The sequence below is a fragment of the Mizuhopecten yessoensis genome, unplaced genomic scaffold, assembly GCF_002113885.1.
Source record: "Mizuhopecten yessoensis strain PY_sf001 unplaced genomic scaffold, ASM211388v2 scaffold5229, whole genome shotgun sequence".
Taxonomy (NCBI): Eukaryota; Metazoa; Mollusca; class Bivalvia; order Pectinida; family Pectinidae; genus Mizuhopecten; species Mizuhopecten yessoensis.
The window spans coordinates 1,216,626-1,237,176 of NW_018405944.1; the positions used below are offsets into that span (position 1 = coordinate 1,216,626).

General features: G+C 38.0%; 1 protein-coding gene across 1 annotated transcript; it reads left to right on the forward strand.

Moving 5' to 3' along the window:
* The first annotated feature begins 577 nt into the window (after window positions 1-577).
* Window positions 578-20,269, forward strand: LOC110450441. Its single transcript, XM_021497975.1, has 11 exons — window positions 578-731; window positions 3,178-3,268; window positions 4,209-4,408; window positions 4,869-5,038; window positions 5,661-5,839; window positions 6,666-6,701; window positions 8,211-8,315; window positions 9,637-9,774; window positions 12,195-12,305; window positions 13,359-13,526; window positions 14,127-20,269. The coding sequence occupies exons 2-11, from the start codon at window positions 3,208-3,210 to the stop codon at window positions 15,437-15,439; spliced, it is 2,481 nt and encodes an 826-aa protein (XP_021353650.1). The 5' UTR covers window positions 578-731; window positions 3,178-3,207; the 3' UTR covers window positions 15,440-20,269.
* The last annotated feature ends 282 nt before the right edge of the window (window positions 20,270-20,551 follow it).

The following is a 20,551-nucleotide window of genomic DNA, read 5'->3' on the forward strand; positions in this document are numbered from 1 at the left end:
AGAGTTCCAATTTGATCGTGACTGAATTTGGGCTGCTTGCCCATTAATTACTAAAGCAAAAAAAAAAGTTATACACGAAAGAAATATAATGATAAGAATTTCCGTCTCACAAAAAGGTCGGATTTGGACAATTTCAGTTTCTCTTCACATTAAATACTAATGCTTTCCAAATATGGGAAAGCTTAATTAAGTTAAGGAATTTCCATAAATTAATGGAACGTCCGTGAAACCGGGGTCACATTCACAAAATGTAACAGTACTATAGTAAATATATCTTCTGGTATTGATCGTGCTCTCTTAAACATTTAAAACATTTTAAACAGCTATGCAGACCAGAAATTTAAAGTACAAAGCAACATATAAATGTAGGTCCTTGTGATTATACACTTGACGGTAAAGTGTTTTCCCTTTTTCCATTTACATTAAATAAGAAAGGTTTAAACTATTATCTTTTGCAGTTGACACTATTGATATATTCCGTATATAACTAAATGAAGTGCTCGAATTGTACTCCGTTACATAACATTATCGTCTTTATTGTCTCCAATACCCCTTTTGGGGCCCCTCAGGTGAAAAACGGAAGTGTAGCCTTAAAATGTGCCACACCGGAATCAGAAGCATAGATAGGGAGCTACCGGAACACACCCAAACATGGCCTACCCATAACGAATATGATATCGACAACTTTTGATCTTTTGAAGACGACAGAGAATAAAATTCTTCGGACAAAGGTAAGAATGTAAGGTAAATCTTATTACGATAAATGGAGGACAGGTGTGAACTATACAGGTGAGTCAACTATCTATATTATGGCCGGTTGTTTACCTTTTACTTCCTGTAATTTTATCAAAGTATATAGTGATATATGTAAATCGAATTTGAAATATAAGGTCACAGTACGAAAAAAAAACAAGTTTAGTTGTACTTCCTGCTCTTGAACAATACACATGTATATCGTCGTTGTCCCTGTGGCAGTCAATAAGAGGATTGTGAAATGTGAAGTGTCATCGAGCTATATTACCCTTTTGTACGTCTATTTTTCAACAACAAAAAAATCACATGCAAAATGGTCAATAGGGGGTTCAGTTGTCAGTTTCATAATTATTGCAGATTTGTACAACTCTGCTGAAAATGAAGTTTCAACTTTTTATAACTTTCCTTTTTGGTGTAACAGATTTGTGTAAGCTGTTATTTCACCAGAGAGATCCTAGGGCTACATTCGCGTATACGGTTGAACCGTTTGAACCTGTAAAGAAAACGACAGGTTCAGATTTTGACCGAGGCTGACCTCAGGAAAATTTGGTACGTGTAGATTGAGGGGTCTAGACGTACCTGACCGAAACTAAAATGCTGACTATTGCCAATTTGCGTTATTTCTTTCTGAAACAATGTCAAGTCACATGTAATTTTTAAGATACGTTATGTAATTTAGTGGACGCATGAGAGAAGGGCATAATATTCTTGATACATTGTTTTTTATTCTCCGAAACTGTGGATTTTTAGCTCTGCTGATAGAATGGTCCAAGTGTGCTCGATTATCGTGGCAAATTTCTGCGCCACACGTACCGTTTCAACCGGGATACGCGAATGTAGCCTAAGATAGCACATAAAGTGGAATTGAAATTTACATATACTCTACATATATAGTAAGTCATGTGTCTTAAAACTTAGACTCCCCATAATATAATAGGTGGTTGCTATGGTTTTCAGGTGAACTTAATTAACCCTTTCAACCCTATGTAACTTTAATAGACTATGCTATGCATTGATCTGGATGAGTCCATTTTGGTCTACAGTGGTGAAAGGGTTAGTAAAGTTTCAGTTTATTTACGACATTTATGTTTGCCGAGTGTCTTTTTCCTATTTTCAAATAACGAGTGTTATTAGAATACATGATAATGAATTGCAAATTAAAATCACGATAATTAAGTTGGCGGTTCTTTTTCTCCCATTAAAGAAGATGATACATATACTAACACAGTAATCCAAATCAATTGACTATATATATATATATATCCTCTTTCACTTGATGTTGTGCTTTTTTTTAAGAGAATACAGTCTGTTATTAGTGTGGCAGGGTTCAATTGTACATAAGATTAAGGTCGCCTTCTAGCTTCGAGCTAGGGGGAATTTCCCTTTAGCTCAGTGGTAGAGCGTCCGACTAGGAACCTGGAGATCGAGGGTTCGATCCCCGGTGGAAGCACACTATTCTCTTTCCTGTTACATTTGCGACTATATTGACGCAGATTTGCTAATCAATTAGCTCCTCCCATAAATCTTTGGCCAACCTGTATAAACAAATATTTTGGACTTGGGCAAGACTACTGTAATAAATTAGTAAGACGGAATGTATATATTCTGAAAAAGGTGCTTTACCCTTTCACCACTGTAGACCATAATGGACTTGTGCAGATCAATGCATGGTAGAGTCTATTAAAGTAACATAGGGGTGAAAGGGCTAAATCAATTGCCTCACCCTTACCTTTATTTCAGGACAATGTTTAACTGTGTATCTATGATGAAAATCTTGTGTACAAGATATCTCACCAATCCCTCAACAGATTTATCAATCCCTCAACAGATTTATCAATCCCTCAACAGAATTTTCAATCCCTCAACAGAATTATCAATCCCTCAACAGAATTTTCAATCCCTCAACAGATTTATCAATCCCTCAACAGATTTATCAATCCCTCACCAGATTTATCAATCCCTCAACAGATTTTTAATCCCTCAACAGAATTATCAATCCCTCAACAGATTTATCAATCCCTCAACAGATTTATCAATCCCTCACCAAATTTATCAATCCCTCAACAGAATTATCAATCCCTCAACAGAATTATCAATCCCTCACCAGATTTTTAATCCCTCCCCAGATTATTCGTAATAAATTGCAGCATACCATATTGTGATATAACAATATCAGTATCTATAGCTGATTGGATTATTCTTGTAAAGGTCAATGTTAAAATGTCAAAGGAATTTAAAATCAAATAAAAAGTTAACTGTTTGATCATTTTGGTAAAGTGAAGTGTACACATATAGAAAAATCAATTTAGAGATTGAAAGTCTTAGTCTGTTACGAGGATAACAAGTAATTTTGTTGCCGCATCCACTGTTCATATTCTAAACTGGTTGATCTTCATACTATATACATTTGCCATTCCTTTGCAGTGTCCATGAGAACAGGGTCCAGAAACTGAGATGTCGCGGAGTTTGGAGCTTATTGTTGTCCTGTTGGTGGGGTCAGTCACATTGTGCAGAGGTCGGTTGCATCTATTTCTGCAAACTTGTCTGTCACGACTTGTGATGAGCTGATGATCGATTATAATCGAAAATCAATCTATTTGTGCATTGAAAGCTTAAGTCATTAACTTTTATGATTTTTACTATATGATTGACAGAACTGAATAAAGGTTGCTGGAAATCCGTTCATTATAAAAGAACCAAACCTAGTGTATAGTGAACAACTCTGTCTATTGATGGTATGGTAGTGTTGTCACACTATTTGGTATTCAGTCCAATAAAGTTATAAACTGATTATGCAATCGATCATCAATCAGTTTACTACTTCCGATTACAAACTGATTATCCATTGTGATTTTAAACCGATTGCTCATCATTAGTTGTTACTCATCATATAAGTGTTTAACATTGTAATATACAAGATTGAGTTTTATCAAAGAAATTCATGATTATTTGTCAAAACGATCAAAATGATAGGAATAATTTCAATGAATGGAACAGACAGCATCAATGTAGCATATGTTAGTCTCGATTTTCAGACCCTGCAATTGTGAGGTCAAAATGGTATTATATAATTGTAAATGAGTGTAATTTTGAGGTATATATAGTTATGTCAGGTTTTTAGTTATCTAAGTTATTTCCCTTTGTCAGATTCTGAGTTATCTCCCTTCATCTTGTAATAAAATAATAAAATATACAACATTTGATATAGCGCCCTATCTAGCTAACATAAGCCACTCTAAAGCGCTTTACAGTACATAGATTTACACTTCAATACAGTCAATACAATTAGCATATATATTAATCAATACGATATTGAGGAATTTGCAGGAGCTGCCATTTCAGTCGCTAACTACTAGTCCTATGCCACCTGGCTAATATCTCCCTATGTGTGTATGCCTGTGTGTGTGCTGGAGATGTATTGTGTAATGAGTTATATGATCCTTTTTCTTTGTCAGGTTGGAGAGTAGTCCTGAAGGTGGCATCTGGTGAGGATGTGTCTCCCTTAACAAGTTTGTTTGACCTCTGGACGTCGTCTCATCACCTGAACGACGACGCTGCTGGCATCGCCCAAGTTCACGACTCGTTCTTCTCCCTAGGGATGCCAACATACAAATCCAGGATTGTAAATAACTGGGCAAAGTTAAATATACAAAATGTAATCATTTTTACATCATTATATATTCATAAGAATTCAAGACTCTTTCATGTCCAGGGGTGTAGGATAGGGAAATTCCACCTTTTTCAAATTTCGAATTTCCCTATCCTACATGCTTGGGTGTGAAAGAGTATTTGTCTCTCTTTCCAACCACCAGAATAAGCTCAGAAACCATGAAAATGCGTTTTGGATTTCAGATTTTAAATCTGGGTAAAGTTTTATCCAGGAGTATTCTAACAAGGGAGATAACCTATATATTTGCTACCATTTATCATTTTAATTTGTTTTCTCCTATTTTTTTATTTTTTTAAATGCAACGGAAAATATAGTCTGTTCCATATGTGCATATGTTTATAAACATGTAAAATTGATACTTATTAACATGTAATGTTGAATTGAAAACAATTAAATTTCCGTTGAAATGAAATAAGATGTTGAACAATCTGTAATCTGGTTTCAGGTGAAAGTTGGTATGTATGACAGAAATGGGAAGGAGATTGTAAACATTGTGTTCAATAACAGTTGGTCAGACAGCATGACCTCTTGGTTTACTGCCGATAACATCGTCCAGCAAGGTCAGCGCTACACCGACCTTTCTCCTCAGCTAATCTCTAATTGTAGTGCTGAAGGGTAAGTCTTTGACATACAACTCATTTAAAGTATCCTGTCCCACTGTAGCTAAAACACTGTAGATACAGAACAACCGTGTTCATTTCATTTCAAAATATTTTATTAAATCAGTCTGCTTTAATGGGAATTTGGGGGCAACAAGCAAAGTCTATACATGCCCTTTCCCTGATCCTGTTTTACTGCCACCGTTTGTCCAGGGAAATTTTGGCGTCATAACGGGGTTTGCTGAAGGGGGCGCTTATTAAGGTAACAAACATAAGTTGCTACATTTGCTGGTATTGTGACATAACAGATGGGCATGTTTCTAGCGATAATTCCCAAAATTGTTCATTCTTTTGCTGAAACACTGGAAAACAGCCAGTCTTGACATAAAGTGTGTAGCACCATGTTTCGCTATCTAGAAAGGGTCAGAAAAGTAGGTCGCATGTGTTTGGGAAAGGGGCCTTGATTCAATAAGTGCCCAAAAAGGGAAAGGCATTATAAGGGTAGGGGTGCTAATAACAGCAAATATGGTATTGTTCCTGTTTCTATCCAATCTTTATTTAGCCAGTTAGAAGATTCCCTTGTAATGAGTTTATTTTACACCACTGGATACTAAATGAGTTCTACGTTTGAATTTTAGAGAATCAGGTAAAGGTCATCGCTTCCTGATCACATCAAACTCCTCCCCAGGATGTGAAACCATTAGGGGGTGGATGGTTGTCGTAGATAAAGGTCGTACCGGCCAGTGTCACTGGGACTACGGGCGCGAAACACCATTCTTCCTGTACTCTCAAAACACGACAAGTACAACCTTGTTGGGTAAGTATTTGATAAGATAAGGTGTACTAACAGGAGTGGAATCAAAGGCTGGTCTCCTGGCCCATGGCCACTGGTTTTCTGGGTGGACCATTAGGTTTTTTCACAAGCTATCCCGCCGGGCGAGTAGATATTTTGTAAATTTATCTAAAATTTCAGCAGATTTAAAAACTTCATTTAAGCCCAGAATGCACCACACAGCTTCTTTCAAACTTTTCTGAGGGCATGCCATGTATCAAGTGCCTCAGGCATTCGCTTGGGCATCCGGCTCTCTTTTTCTGGACCAGTGTACTTTAAACAGAACCAGTGAATCTTTACTTCACCTGGACCTTTGGGCCATTAACCCTTTTGTATAAATTCCACCCCTGTAATAACCTGTGAAGTTCCTGTTTATGATTATAAAGTACCTGCTAAGGAGTACAGTATTTGTACATGTATTTGTCTTGGAGTAAAGTAGCTGCCTAGGGGTAATTACCGGCAAAATTTCGCCCCCTTTAATAATTTCAAATTTGTTGTGACAGCTAGCGTACACAACATATACCATTTATAGTAAATACACAAGAAGGGCAAAATTAATGTTGAGCGAATATGGATTTTACCTGTGAATGGCAAATAATTGATTTGGCAAAAGGTTCCTGGTTTTCAGGAGAACGAGTGTCTCAGATTATAGTCCCTGTTGATAAAACAATTGTGTTGTGCTGTCAAAGAAAAACAAAATATTGTTATCATACAAAAGTACACAGTTGCTATGGAAACAGCCAATAAATTTCCTAGATTTCATTATCTAAATAAATGTTTATATAGATCAAAACTTTTATTTCTGTTGCAGAAATGGTCTCTGCCAGTGTCTTTGTTATTTTTGTGGGTAAGTAAATTATCATTTTTAATTATAAGTTGTAATTTCCAGAAACAAAAATCAGAAACAAAAATGAATGAGATATTTGTGTATTTAGTAACATTTTTATAAAAATCTTTGTCATTTCCGCTTCTCAGGACACACAAACTTGTACAGTTTTGTAGGGATAGCGCCAAAGACTATCAAATTGATGTGTGATGTACACACCGATAGTTACAGTAGACATACGGTAAATCTCCAAAATTTGACTCAATCCGAGGATAAAACCAATGACATATTTTGGCACCTGAATAACTCGGGTGACCTATTTGGATTGTTTTTTTGTTTTTTTGTCCATCATCAGCCGTTAACCATCATATTTTCGTTTTTTGCTTTGAAACCCCTCCAGCAGATTTTAACGAAGTTTGGGGGTAATCATCAGCCTGTTGTAGGATTATCAAACATGTACTGAAAAGTAGTGGCTGACTCCCTCGGGCCGAGATGTGGGGGCGGGGCCATAATGGGTCACAGAGTGCAAAAACATCTCCTCTGAAAGTCGCTGTTGGATCAAGACCAAATTGTTTTGAAATCATTCTTTGCTCACTAAGCCCTTTATATAGGGACACAAGTTTCAGGTGAATGTTGAGGCCCATGGTCCTCTTGTTTGGATAAACAGTAGATTCAGCAACGTTGAGGGGTTGTGAAATTTTCACAATCATTATCTAATTAGGGGATAGTACGTTGTTTTGAGTGGCTATACTGGTGATTAGAACATGAAATTTGTGTTTGAACTCGAGACCGACAGGTCGAGACTTGAACTGGCGACGTGTCATTCTGCAGCGGACTGACCAATCGGGAAGAAGCTTTCAAAAGTCGGTCATTTAGCCCTGCCCATACTGGCGAGAGCTCGATCTGTATGTTGACGAGGCGGAATATTTGGATTGTTCGTGAACATCCTGTTACCAAAGTTTATACGACACATTCAGATTAATATTGAACAAGTTCTTACATTTCCATGTCAGTATGCATACCAATCGGTGCTTATCGACAAAATCGGTGATTATTTGAATAAATTTTTGAAGAGTTTTGTGTAAATGCATACGACACATGTGAAATGTTTGATTTGATTTCGGATCTAAATAGATGCCTTTACACGGATGGAACGAACGTTTCAGTAATAAATGGAGGTAAGAACAAGGAATGCGTTCTTTTTACTTTTTAATTAATTCAACAAATGCATTTCATCGGTCGTTTCTGTTCTGTTGCCTACTAGCCTTATCAGCGGGATTTCGCTATGAGGCGATCTTGACGCCATATTGTTTTGGTTAGAAACGGGGTGTGGTTTAAGTGCGATGGGAGGAGCTTAACACGATTGACCATGATTCTATCGCAGATAAGAACATGGTCCGTATCCAATCAAAACACGCGTTGCAAACGAATAGTGTTAGAATCTATATTAATTAACAAACAGAAAACCCTACAAATCTAAAATAATATGATATAATGTTCTCAATTTGGTTTGACCAATTATTTCTCCAGATGACTGTGTGGACAACCCGTGCCAGTTTGGTGGGAAGTGTCACAACAACCTTGGGGTGTCCAGTTGTGTGTGTGCTGACCAGTACTATGGCCACACCTGTGAGAGTAAGTTTACACTGACCATTACTATGGCCACACCTGTGAGAGTAAGTTAATACTGACCAGTACTATGGCCACACCTGTGAGAGTAAGTTTATACTAACCAGTACTATGGCCACACCTGTGAGTGTAAGTTAATACTAACCAGTACTATGGCCACACCTGTGAGAGTAAGGTTATACTGACCAGTGCTACGGCCACACCTGTGAGAGGAAGTTTACACTGACCAGTACTATGGCCACAACTGTGAGAGTAAGTTTATACTGACCAGGACTATGGCCACACCTGTGAGAATAAGTTAATACTAACCAGTACTATGGCCACACCTGTGAGAGTAAGTTTACACTGACCAGTACTGGTCAGAGTTACACCATACCAACTCCAGTACTGAATCCATCATCACAAGCTGGAAATACCGTTTTATCCTTAACAGGATACAGTGTTATATTTTCTATATATATATATATATTTTTCATTAAAGCTTCAGCATGTTTCACAAAAATCAAATAGAATGGGGATGATTTTGAGATTATTTTTATTTTCATTCTCAACCAAAAAAACTGCAAATACACCGTTTTTAATATTTAGACTAAGTGATGTGTATGAGTAACTTCATTGTATGCAATGGCTGTGTGTCTGATGGGATTATGTAATCAAATGACAGAGAAACAAAACATTGTGTTTACCAACACATTTCCCAGGTCATATTTCCCTTATTTATATGGAGCCTCTCTAGAAAAATGAATAAGAAGCACTATACCTGAGTTCTGAATGATTGAAGTAGACGACAACAATGGCACAGAAGCCTGCTCATCTTTAATGTATTTTCGTCCTCGTACAACATGCATCATCTCAGGAAAACAAAGAATCTTGTTTCCCTACCACAAGGGCAGCACATGTTAATGACGTATAAAACGAGATTTATTACACTAAATTCAAGTGAACCTCTGGCAAACTATGTAAATAATAATCTGATTTTGTAATGATCAGTCATACCCAATTACCAATATTACTTGCAAATTTTCATGAAAGCATCATTTCCCATGCTGACTAAATGAAATCTAGAATGCAATTGGAAGGGTACATGTATGTGTCCCATGAAGTTTTCCTAGTTGTTATGTCACAAATGTCAAACAATGGCAATCTGTGACCATTTCCAGCTCTGCTTTAAATGTTTTATTAAATGTACTAGACACTGATTACAGAAAACAGTTAGTTTTTAAATCATAGTGAAAAGTTACAATCATCGTTTGAATTAATTACAACTGTTAAAAGAATGCTTCATAAAAAGTCTGAATTAATCTACTTGGTCGTCTGCCCTTTACAGCTGTGTGTCCCTGCCAGTATGGGTCCTGTGTGAAGGAAACAGCCGGAAGCAGATCTAATCCTCGGAACTTTGATATCGGAGGGGAGATACTGTCATGTAACTGTTCTGCAGGGTACACTGGGGTCAATTGTGACCAGGGTAAGTAACAATGGGTACACTGGGGTCAATTGTGACCGGGGTAAGTAACTGTACTGAAGGGTACACTGGGGTCAATTGTGACTGGGGTATGTAACTGTACTGAAGGGTACACTGGGGGTCAAAATTGTGTCCAGGGTAAGTAACAATGGGTACACTGGGGTCAATTGTGACCGGGGTAAGTAACTGTACTGAAGGGTACACTGGGATCAATTGTTTCCAGGGTAAGTAACAAAGGGTACACTGGAGTCAATTGTGTCCAGGGTAAGTAACTGTACTGAAGGATACACTGGGATGAATTGTGACCAGGGTTAGTAACTGTACTGAAGGATACTCTGGAGTCAATTGTGACCAGGGTTAGTAACTGTACTGAAGGATACACTGGGATTAATTGTGACCAGGGGTAGTAACTGTACTGAAGGGTACTCTTGAGTCAATTGTGTCCAGGGTTAGTAAATGTACTGAAGGGTACTCTGGAGTCAATTGGGTCCAGGGTAAGTAACTGTACTGAAGGGTACTCTGGAGCCAATTGTGACCAAGGTAAGTAACTACTGAATGGTACACGGGTCAATTGCGTCCAGGGTTAGTAACTGTACTGAAGGGAAAACGGGTCAATTGTGTCCAGGGTAAGTAACTGTACTGAAGGATACACTGGGATTAATTGTGACCAGGGTTAGTAACTGTTCTGAAGGGTACTCTTGAGTCAATTGTGTCCAGGGGTAGTAACTGTACTGAAGGATACACTGGGATGAATTGTGACCAGGGTTAGTAACTGTACTGAAGGATACACTGGGATTAATTGTGACCAGGGGTAGTAACTGTACTGAAGGGTACTCTGGAGTCAATTGGGTCCAGGGTAAGTAACTGTACTGAAGGGTACTCTTGAGTTAATTGTGTCCAGGGTTAGTAACTGTACTGAAGGATATACTGGGATTAATTGTGACCAGGGTTAGTAACTGTACGGAAGGGTACTCTGGAGTCAATTGTGTCCAGGGCAAGTAACTGTACTGAAGGGTACTCTGGAGCCAATTGTGACCAAGGTAAGTAACTACTGAATGGTACACGGGTCAATTGCGTCCAGGGTTAGTAACTGTACTGAAGGGAAAACGGGTCAATTGTGTCCAGGGTAAGTAACTGTACTGAAGGGTACACTGGAGCCAATTGTGACCAGGGTAAGTAACTGTACTGAAGGGTACTCTTGAGTTAATTGTGTCCAGGGTTAGTAACTGTACTGAAGGAGACACTGGGATTAATTGTGACCAGGGTTAGTAACTGTTCTGAAGGGTACTCTTGAGTCAATTGTGTCCAGGGCTAGTAACTGAAGGGGACTCTTGAGTCAATTGTGTCCAGGGTTAGTAACTGTACTGAAGGATATACTGGGATTAATTGTGACCAGGGTTAGTAAATGTACTGAAGGGTACTCTTGAGTCAATTGTTACCAAGGTAAGTAACTGTACTGAAGGGTACTCTTGAGTTAATTGTGTCCAGGGTTAGTAACTGTACTGAAGGATATACTGGGATTAATTGTGACCAGGGTTAGTAACTGTTCTGAAGGGTACTCTTGAGTCAATTGTGTCCAGGGGTAGTAACTGTACTGAAGGATACACTGGGATGAATTGTGACCAGGGTTAGTAACTGTACTGAAGGATACTCTGGAGTCAATTGTGACCAGGGTTAGTAACTGTACTGAAGGATACTCTGGAGTCAATTGTGACCAGGGTTAGTAACTGTACTGAAGGATACTCTGGAGTCAATTGTGACCAGGGTTAGTAACTGTACTGAAGGATACTCTGGAGTCAATTGTGACCAGGGTTAGTAACTGTACTGAAGGATACACTGGGATCAATTGTGACCAGGGTTAGTAACTGTACTGAAGGGAACTCGGGTCAATTGTGTCCAGGGTAAGTAACTGTACTGAAGGGTACTCTTGAGTTAATTGTGTCCAGGGTTAGTAACTGTACTGAAGGAGACACTGGGATTAATTGTGACCAGGGTTAGTAAATGTACTGAAGGGGACTCTGGAGTCAATTGTGACCAGGGTAATTAACTGTACTGAAGGGTACACTCAGGGTAAGTAACAAAGGGTACACTGGAGTCAATTGTGTCCAGGGTTAGTAACTGAACTGAAGGATACACTGGGATTAATTGTGACCAGGGTTAGTAACTGTACTGAAGGGTACTCTGGAGTCAATTGTGACCAGGGTAATTAACTGTACTGAAGGGTACTCTGGAGTCAATTGTGTCCAGGGTAATTAACTGTACTGAAGGGTACACTGGAGTCAATTGTGACCAGGGTAATTAACTGAAGGGTACAGTCTTAGGTTCTGATATATGTAATAGGGAAAACATTTGAGTTCTAACCAAATTTCAAAACACACACCCATTCATTGCCTGTAAGTAATACATATTTAATTTTTATACAGATATTGATGACTGTTTGGGAGATCCTTGTTTACATGGAGGGGTGTGTGAAGATGGGATTCAGTCTTACACTTGTGAATGTCCTGTTGGTTACCATGGCGTCCATTGTGAAAGTAAGTTGTTCGTATGCCATATCAGCCCAACTGAGACTTGGCCAATACATGTAAACTGTACTATCATAAATTCCAAAACTTAGATTTTCCTTACAGTATATCTATCGTTTTTATCATAAAGTACATTGGTCTTCATATGCATGCAGCTCTTTTCTCTTTTAGTTTCAGCTTATGATGGTATTGTTAAGGGTATACCATACCTTACATGCATTTGCAACTCCATTCGACAAAGAGTTCTACACTAAGAAAAATAACTTTAGTGAATGCTTAGATATAAGAGAAGGCAGTATTAAGTTTAGAAAAACTTGTGTCCAATCCTCATGGTCCTTAGTCGTGTGTTTTAGATAATGAAAATAGTTTAAACAAAAAGGTTACAACAAGGGATAGAGGTTGATGGCATACAGACAGATACACTGTACCTACATGCAACTTAAAGGTTACAAAATTTGTTAAGTGGCAAAACTTTAGTTCGTAAAAGCAAGCTTTCTAGGTCTCTCATGTTTAAGAAAATAAACAGTTTTCATAGATATCCCTTGTGAATTATAAAATGGCATTTATTCAAATATACTAGTATGTGTACATCTCTTATTTTTCAGTTAACAAATTTAATTGATTTTGTTGAAAGTTAGCTTGAAATACAATTGAAGGAGACACAGTAGTCTAGTGGTAGGACGCCGGGCTCGTGACCGAAGGGTTGTGGGTTCGAGTCACGGTTACGGCTCTGTGTTGTATCTTTGAGCAAGATACTTAACTCTGCTTGTTCCAGTCTACTCAGCTGTAAATGAGTACGTGGTTTGGCAGTGTCTGAATTGTTGAATGCTAGCTGTGAGTGCCGAAATGGCAGATCTGGCTGTATGCTTCCCAGGGAGTTGAGAAAGATATTGGCTGGTTGTAAAGGCCCGATTACCACTGATAATAATAACTTGTGTACCGCTTTTAGATGACCTACGTACTAGGCTGTAATAAGGTGGTATATAAGAACCTCAAATTATTATTATTATTATTATAATTATTTAGTTACAGTGATATGTAACTGTCACTTTTTGGCCACAGATACAAGGGATGCACAGATTACAGATCAAAGTACCACTGGTGCCATCATAGCTGTAGCCGTAGTTGTGCCCCTTGTCGTCATTGTCATCGTCCTCGCTGTCATCTATGGGATATACATCAAGCGCAATCCTGATGGATACGGCCGTGCGACCATCTACAAACATTCAGGTGACAGTGATTTTTGACTGATAAGTTAGTAGATGGTACAGGTAATGTGAATATTGTTCTTATTATACCTGTCTACCTCAACAGTAATTTAACATTATCGGCACTGTGTTGTGTCCTTGAGCAAGATACTTTACTCCACTTGTTTCAGTCTACTCAGCTGTAAATGAGTACGTGGTTGGTCAGTGCTAGAATTGTTGAATGATATCTGTGAGCGCCGAAAACGGCATCACCGGCTTATGCTCCCCAGGGAATTGAGAAAGATATTGGCTGGTTGCAAAGGCCCTTTAACCACGGATAATACTTTGTGAACCACTTTGAGACGACCTATGAACTAGGTTGTTATAAGGTGGTATATAAGAACCTCGAAAATCTCAATGTACTCCTTCCTATGTCAGGCGAACATTCGCATCAGAAACACCTCTAAATAAGATCTTAAAATAATTTTGTAGTTTGACTTTCTCTAGGTTTCCCTTGTTGAAATCATTGCTTGTCCACATCTGTTAATTTTGTTAAGTGTGCAGCAAAAAATATTTTTAAATCATTGTATCATGTGTCATGTTCATTTTCTTTGTAAAGAAAATATATTTTTCTGTTCTTCAGCCATTGCAAGAGACTTTGTCAGGCGCAGTTTCCGCAGGATGTCCGGTCGTAGGCCACGCCAGGGTAAAGAGTCGGCGTCCAAGGAAACAACCAAAGACAACAAGAAAATCATTTCTTCTGAGCAAATCACGTTTGAATATGATAATACTGGATTCCGTGAAGGAGATGTTGACGATGGATTCGGTGATGGAGATAGCTCAAAGCAAGGCTACAGCCGACAAGATTCGGAACACATCGATCTCTCCCCTGAAGACCAATCTGTTATTTCAGGTGAATCTGTCAGAACCAAAACACCTCCACATAATGTAGGCTATACAAAGTACTTAGACCCTCGTCAGACCAACAGGTCACACAGTACAAGTCCAAGATTTGATACAGAACATGCGTACCCCGAAAGTAGTCAGGATTCAAATACCAGTGGTTCCCTCTACCAGGAAATGAACCCAGGTCTGACACCTGACTACGGTCCTGCCTATCAACCAGATATTTCGCCTCACTATGACAATATGTCTGTCCAGCAGAAGACAACTGGTGCAGGATCTGTCGAGTCCAAACGCCCTCAGGCAGCCCCGCGGAATGACAAAGATCGTCATTTTCAAAATGCTAAACCTCCGTCCAGTGATCATTTTAATCAAGATGTTCAAAGAAGGCCCAACAACAGAAATCAGGCGGATGTTCCATCACCGTCTAGTGTTAGTATTAAACCTGACGTTGTGCCACATTCGCACAGTAACCAAGGCGGTAACCAACGCTCAAATGATCATTACAATCGAGACACACAACCAGCTGTGAGATATACACCTCAATCCCGGTCAGTTGATCGTTACAACACCGAAAATCCACCACGGTCAGAGGATAGGTATAACCCTGACATTCAGCCTCGTTCCAACCGTGAAGCACAGCCTGGATCTGATGATCGTTATAATGTTCCACAGTCTGATGACAAAAACAATGCAAGCCACCAACCGCGTCCAGCTAGACTAGACTTTAATGGTGATCCAAGGAATAAACATCCAGATCGACACACTAGAGGAAACCACCCATCCCCAGGGTATTCCCCGGGGATTCCCACCTCCCCAGGGTATGCCCGAGGGAATCCCACCTCCCCAGGGTATTCCCCGGGGAATCCCACCTCCCCAGGGTATGCCCGAGGGAATTCAAACTCCCCAGGGTATTCCCAGGGGAATCCCACAGCTCCTCCAGGTTATGACAGGTCCAATTCAAGGCAGTCAAGGACCCCCCACCAAGAATCTCCGCCCCGGGGCGTAGTGATGCTAGATGATGGTGAACCCATTCGGGAAATTAATATCTAGTGTTATATGAACTTACTACCATAATACCATACCTGTCAACTCTCTGGCCCTTTTTTTTCCTAGTGCTCCTTGGTGTGAACATCTTATGCTTTGACCAATTTTCGTATTAAAGTTTTACAGTCAATATCAAGTCATAGTTTCGGACAGTAAGAGGCTAATTAGGCAATACTGGGTGATCAGTCAGATCTAGACTAAATCATAATTAGGAGTATCAGTTACCATCGGCAGCCATGATGATATACAATTTCTGGTACCTACACAGTCACACAACTTCAAAGGAATATCAACAATTTTTGTAATTCTTTGATTTAAGATAGGTGTCGATTCTTAACAGGTTGCTGAAACAACGTTATACTGCGAAGAGGTCAAAATCTCAAACTCTGGAAGAACAGTTCGATTTTCAAAAATCAGATTTCACGTTTTGCTATTCAGGTCAGAGTTGACAGGTATGCATATCTAGGACCAAAGTTCTCTATAGGTCCAAGACTTAGAACTATATACCGCCTACTTAATGTCATCTCATAATAAATATGTTACAAGTACAAGATTCTGTTTCTTGTACCCTAAATAAGTTAAATAATCAAAAGGGAAATTTTGTAATGTGCATTTTGTCTAATATTATCCGTCCAGGAAATATTGAATTGAAGTTTTAGGAAAACAACTGAAGAGAATTCACCAAAATGTTTTGATAAAAGACAATTTTATCACCATTCTTATCCAAAACACAATGTAATGATAAACCCACAATTCAGTTTGAGCATGGAAAATGGGCTATCTATTTTTTCTACCTTTTAGAAAAAAATGTTGTTTTATATCTACTGTCAATTTCTTTTCTTATATAACCATACCCCTTAAAGTTGTAAAGGATAAGCATATTTTAGAGCATCTTCTAATTGATTAAGATCATAAAACTGATTTATTTTAAACCAAAGTTATGTCAAATTTGCAACACAGTTAAATTACAGATCTTTAGGATCCCAGTACCACACGCTGCACTCTCGTTTTTTATCTCGCCACAACAAAGTAGCGGAAGCAAGACTAGGGCCATTTAGTTTTTGCCATTAACTTAGTTTCACTGAAAGTATAAGTGCTAGACCAACCAAACTTGGACCATATATGAATGCATCTTAGGTGGTACTTCTCGGCCCATGCATCAAACGCTGGATGCGGCCTACCTTTCATGGTCCATTGATTTTGTCAGCATCTCCATCAACATTAAGTTTTTGCGTTTAAGTTATTTTCTCTGATATGTGAATTGATGCTCAAAGCGAGGGCACAGGCAAGACATATCAATCCGAATTCCTTGTTGGTAAATACAGTTGCCTCCCTTAAATTTTGTGTTGGATATATAACAGTAGGCACAGTTGGGCAAGGACACTTTAATTGACCAGGTTGCTCAGTCGGTTAGAGCAACAGTATAAAGGAATCTTAGGACCCTATTTCTAATCCAAGTCTAGCCCTGCTGATTTAATACACTCAGAACAATGTTGTTGATAATATTTTGTATAATTCACCTTTATTATTGTTTCATAAAAGTTCTGTAAGGTATGGTTTTCTCTTCAGAAATGATTTATCAGAAGCTATAGTCATGCAGAAAATAAACCCAGTTTCTAATGGACATGTATAGACAAAGTTATGGCAGTGATACTGGGGTGCTCAACTGAGAGCTATACATTAAAACCTGCCACGAAGGCCTCAATTGTTAACCTGCCACAAAGGCCTCAATTGTTAACCTGCCACAAAGGCCTCAATTGTTAACCTGCCAAAAAGGCCTCAATAGTTGACAACTGCCTGTCTATAGAGAGCACATGTCTGTACAACCTGTCTACAAAGGCCACAGTCTAACACAAAATTAGGTTTACACAAGGTTCTGCTTATTAGGCCTTGTTTGCCCCCTCTCCACCCTCCCCCACCCCACCCTCTGGGTTGTCTTATTTTTTGTTTAAAATTCAGTCGTAACATGGAAATGGTTGAGATCCCCTGTTTACATAAACATGTATCATCCAAATTTTCTATGAGTTATCCTTAGTCCTTGTGACCTTGGGAATCAATCAAGTAGACATTGAAATGTACTTCGGAGATTGAGGATATTTAGATATAAATAGAAAAGCTCAGCCTTAGTGATCCTTGTTGTTCTCATTACGCGTTTTGGTGATAATTACACAGAAGTGGGGTCTCTGGTTTTGATGGTCTATATAAAGACGAGGCATTTGCTTGTCCCATGGGTGGTCTATATGGAAGGTTTGTACAGGTTTTTACTTTTCCTTTGGCGGTCTTTAACCCTTTCACCTCTATGTAACTTTAGTAGACTCTACAATGCTTTGATCTGGATGGGTCCATTACGGTCTACAGTGGTGAAAGGGTTAAAGACAAGTGTTTATGCTCTCTTTGATTTGTGATCCCTGTAGGCAAGGTTTTGCTTTCCCTCTCATATACAGGTGCTTGAACCCTTCTTTGAGGGGGCTTTATAGAGTTTTTTTTGTGCTCGCATGATCTTTATAGACAAGGTTCACCCTATATAACAAATATGCTTGTAACCCATTAATTTTTCGCGATGCTGAGATAAATAATTCAAAAGGAGTTTCAGTTCAACATTCAGTTCATCTCCCAGGTACTTATTTAAATATATTGAAACAAGAAACAGTTACATTTATCAATTATGTTTCCAAGATTTGGAGTTTAATTTCCTGACAAGGAGATCCTCATTGACAATGTGGAAACTACTATATATTACCACAGAATATTAATGATGCATATTGTGTAGAAGCCTACAGAACAAGTGTTACACAAGAAGTCATTTAAAAGGAAATATTGTATGTTCTTGCCAAGTGTTGTTTTGTATTAACGTCAGGAAATATATTTAATATGTATTGATTTCATACCGCAGCATATTTAGATATACTATGTACATTTCATCAAGTTTATCGAGAGTCTATATTAGAAATTAATCGGAATTAATGTATTGATTCATTTCGGAATTAGAATCAAATCACTCAGGTAATTATTTTGGGAAACAATTTGATTATCTCCCTTTATCCAGATATTTGTCTACTTTGACAGGCGTCCACACCAAATTTAAATTCATTGACCCCTGAAGTTTCATAATGAACTATTCCAACCTCTGAATTAGAAGAGTTCAAATGTGTCTTTAGGGGTGAATCAGTTAATTGATATTGCATCTCATTACTTGGTTACTTAAATATGTTCTAATGTTTTTCTATGATTTATATATGGAATTTGATAGAATATTATATTACGTTGTCAATATACAAGTGAACAGATTTATAAAATCATATATTATTTATATATAAAAGTTTCTCCTCAGAGTTCAAAACCAAAACATTCCACAAAATAAAGTCATAATTAAATATCAATTAACCCTTTCACCACTAGGTTACTTTAGTAGACTTTACCCAATAATTATCTAGATGAATCCATTATGGTCTATAGTGGTGAAAGGATCAAGAAGGTGTAATAAATGATATGGTTGTTATAATAAAGCTTAACCCTTTCACTCCTATGTTATATTAGTAGATTCTACCATGCAATGATCTGGACGAGTCCATTAAGAGCTACAGTGGTGAAAGGGTTAACTTGATAGAAAATGTGTGTGTTTTTTAAAAATGATGGTGCCCCTGTTACCAAACAGTTACTTACAAACTATTGTTTTTTTTTATGAAAATGAGACCTAGGTTGTATGGGCACGTGTGTCTTCTAGAATAATGTCCTACTGTGACTTGATAGTGTTGATGGACAATTTAGACTATATGACCATGCTTGACCTTACTGTAAAGAATACCGTCGTGACTGTGTATGCCGTGACTTGTGTTAGGCCATTACGACTACCCTTGTGGGTTGACTGTTTCTACTATCGTTTAGACCCAGAATGATCTTACCTTGTTGATGGACCGTTTAGACTTACATTGTGACCTTTTATGACCTTACTGTGTTGTTGGGACGTTTGAAATATTATTATTTGATTTTACAGTAACGAAACAGATATCAGGACCATCATTTTTATGGTTCTGTAATGAATATAACACTTTTGATGTATTTATATTATTCATATGCCTGCATTGGTTATTCATGCCAAGCGAAAAATTATGCAGATATTTAATATTTTATTTCCATATTTATGAAATGTGAGATTCAAACTTTGTCTGAAACTCCTAATGTAGTTTCGAAGTGTCTGGAAATGTGAACAAAATATGCAACTGAGTTTTGGAACTATTAATTCATTTACCGGTACCCCTGAAATTTCATAATGAACTATTCCAACCTTTGAATTGGAAGAGTTCAAATGTGTCTTTAGGGGAAAATGAGTTAACACACAAATGGAATATAATTTAGATCGGAAAAATATCCTCGTATGACATAAATTATGCAACAACAAGGACATTGAGGTTTAACTAGTTTTTATTAGTGGTGGTTATGTTAATTAATAATTTAAGTTAAAAACAAATGTTAGTTTGTGGGATGACTCCGCACTCATTGTAATTTGATGTATAAAATACATGATTATACAAACGAAAAGAATATTCCATTCATAATGTAACCATTGTGATAGTCTGGTTGTGTATAGTGGAGCCTCTTTTATCCAGTCGCCACTGATCCGTTTGTCCACTATCAGGCCATTTTTAATTTGAGGGGGGGGGGGGCATTTTGGTCATCTTTTTGTCCAATGAATCCGGCCGTTAAACTACCCAACGACTTTCCCCGGTGACAGTGGTGATTTGATTATTGAGGCCCCTCTGAAAATATTGATAGACAGAAATGGATTTAATTAATATAATTATGCTTTTATGTATACAAGGAATTTATCATCAAAAACGTGTCTGTGGTTTTATATTTCATATTCACTCAATTTTCCATACAATCTACAATGACAGAGCAATTATTTAGAGTAACAAAATCTATCCCTCTCGTGTGAAGAAGACAGATATACTTATCTCGAAGGGTTACAATTTCAGCATCGCGCACTAACCTACCGTAGAGACTAGTTGTAATGGTGAATACTATGCACGGTGCCTTTTCATCATTAAAGGCGTATGAAATGTGACACAAAATTGAAGAGGCGGCCCTAGTTATGCTGGATAAAATGATGACGAGATG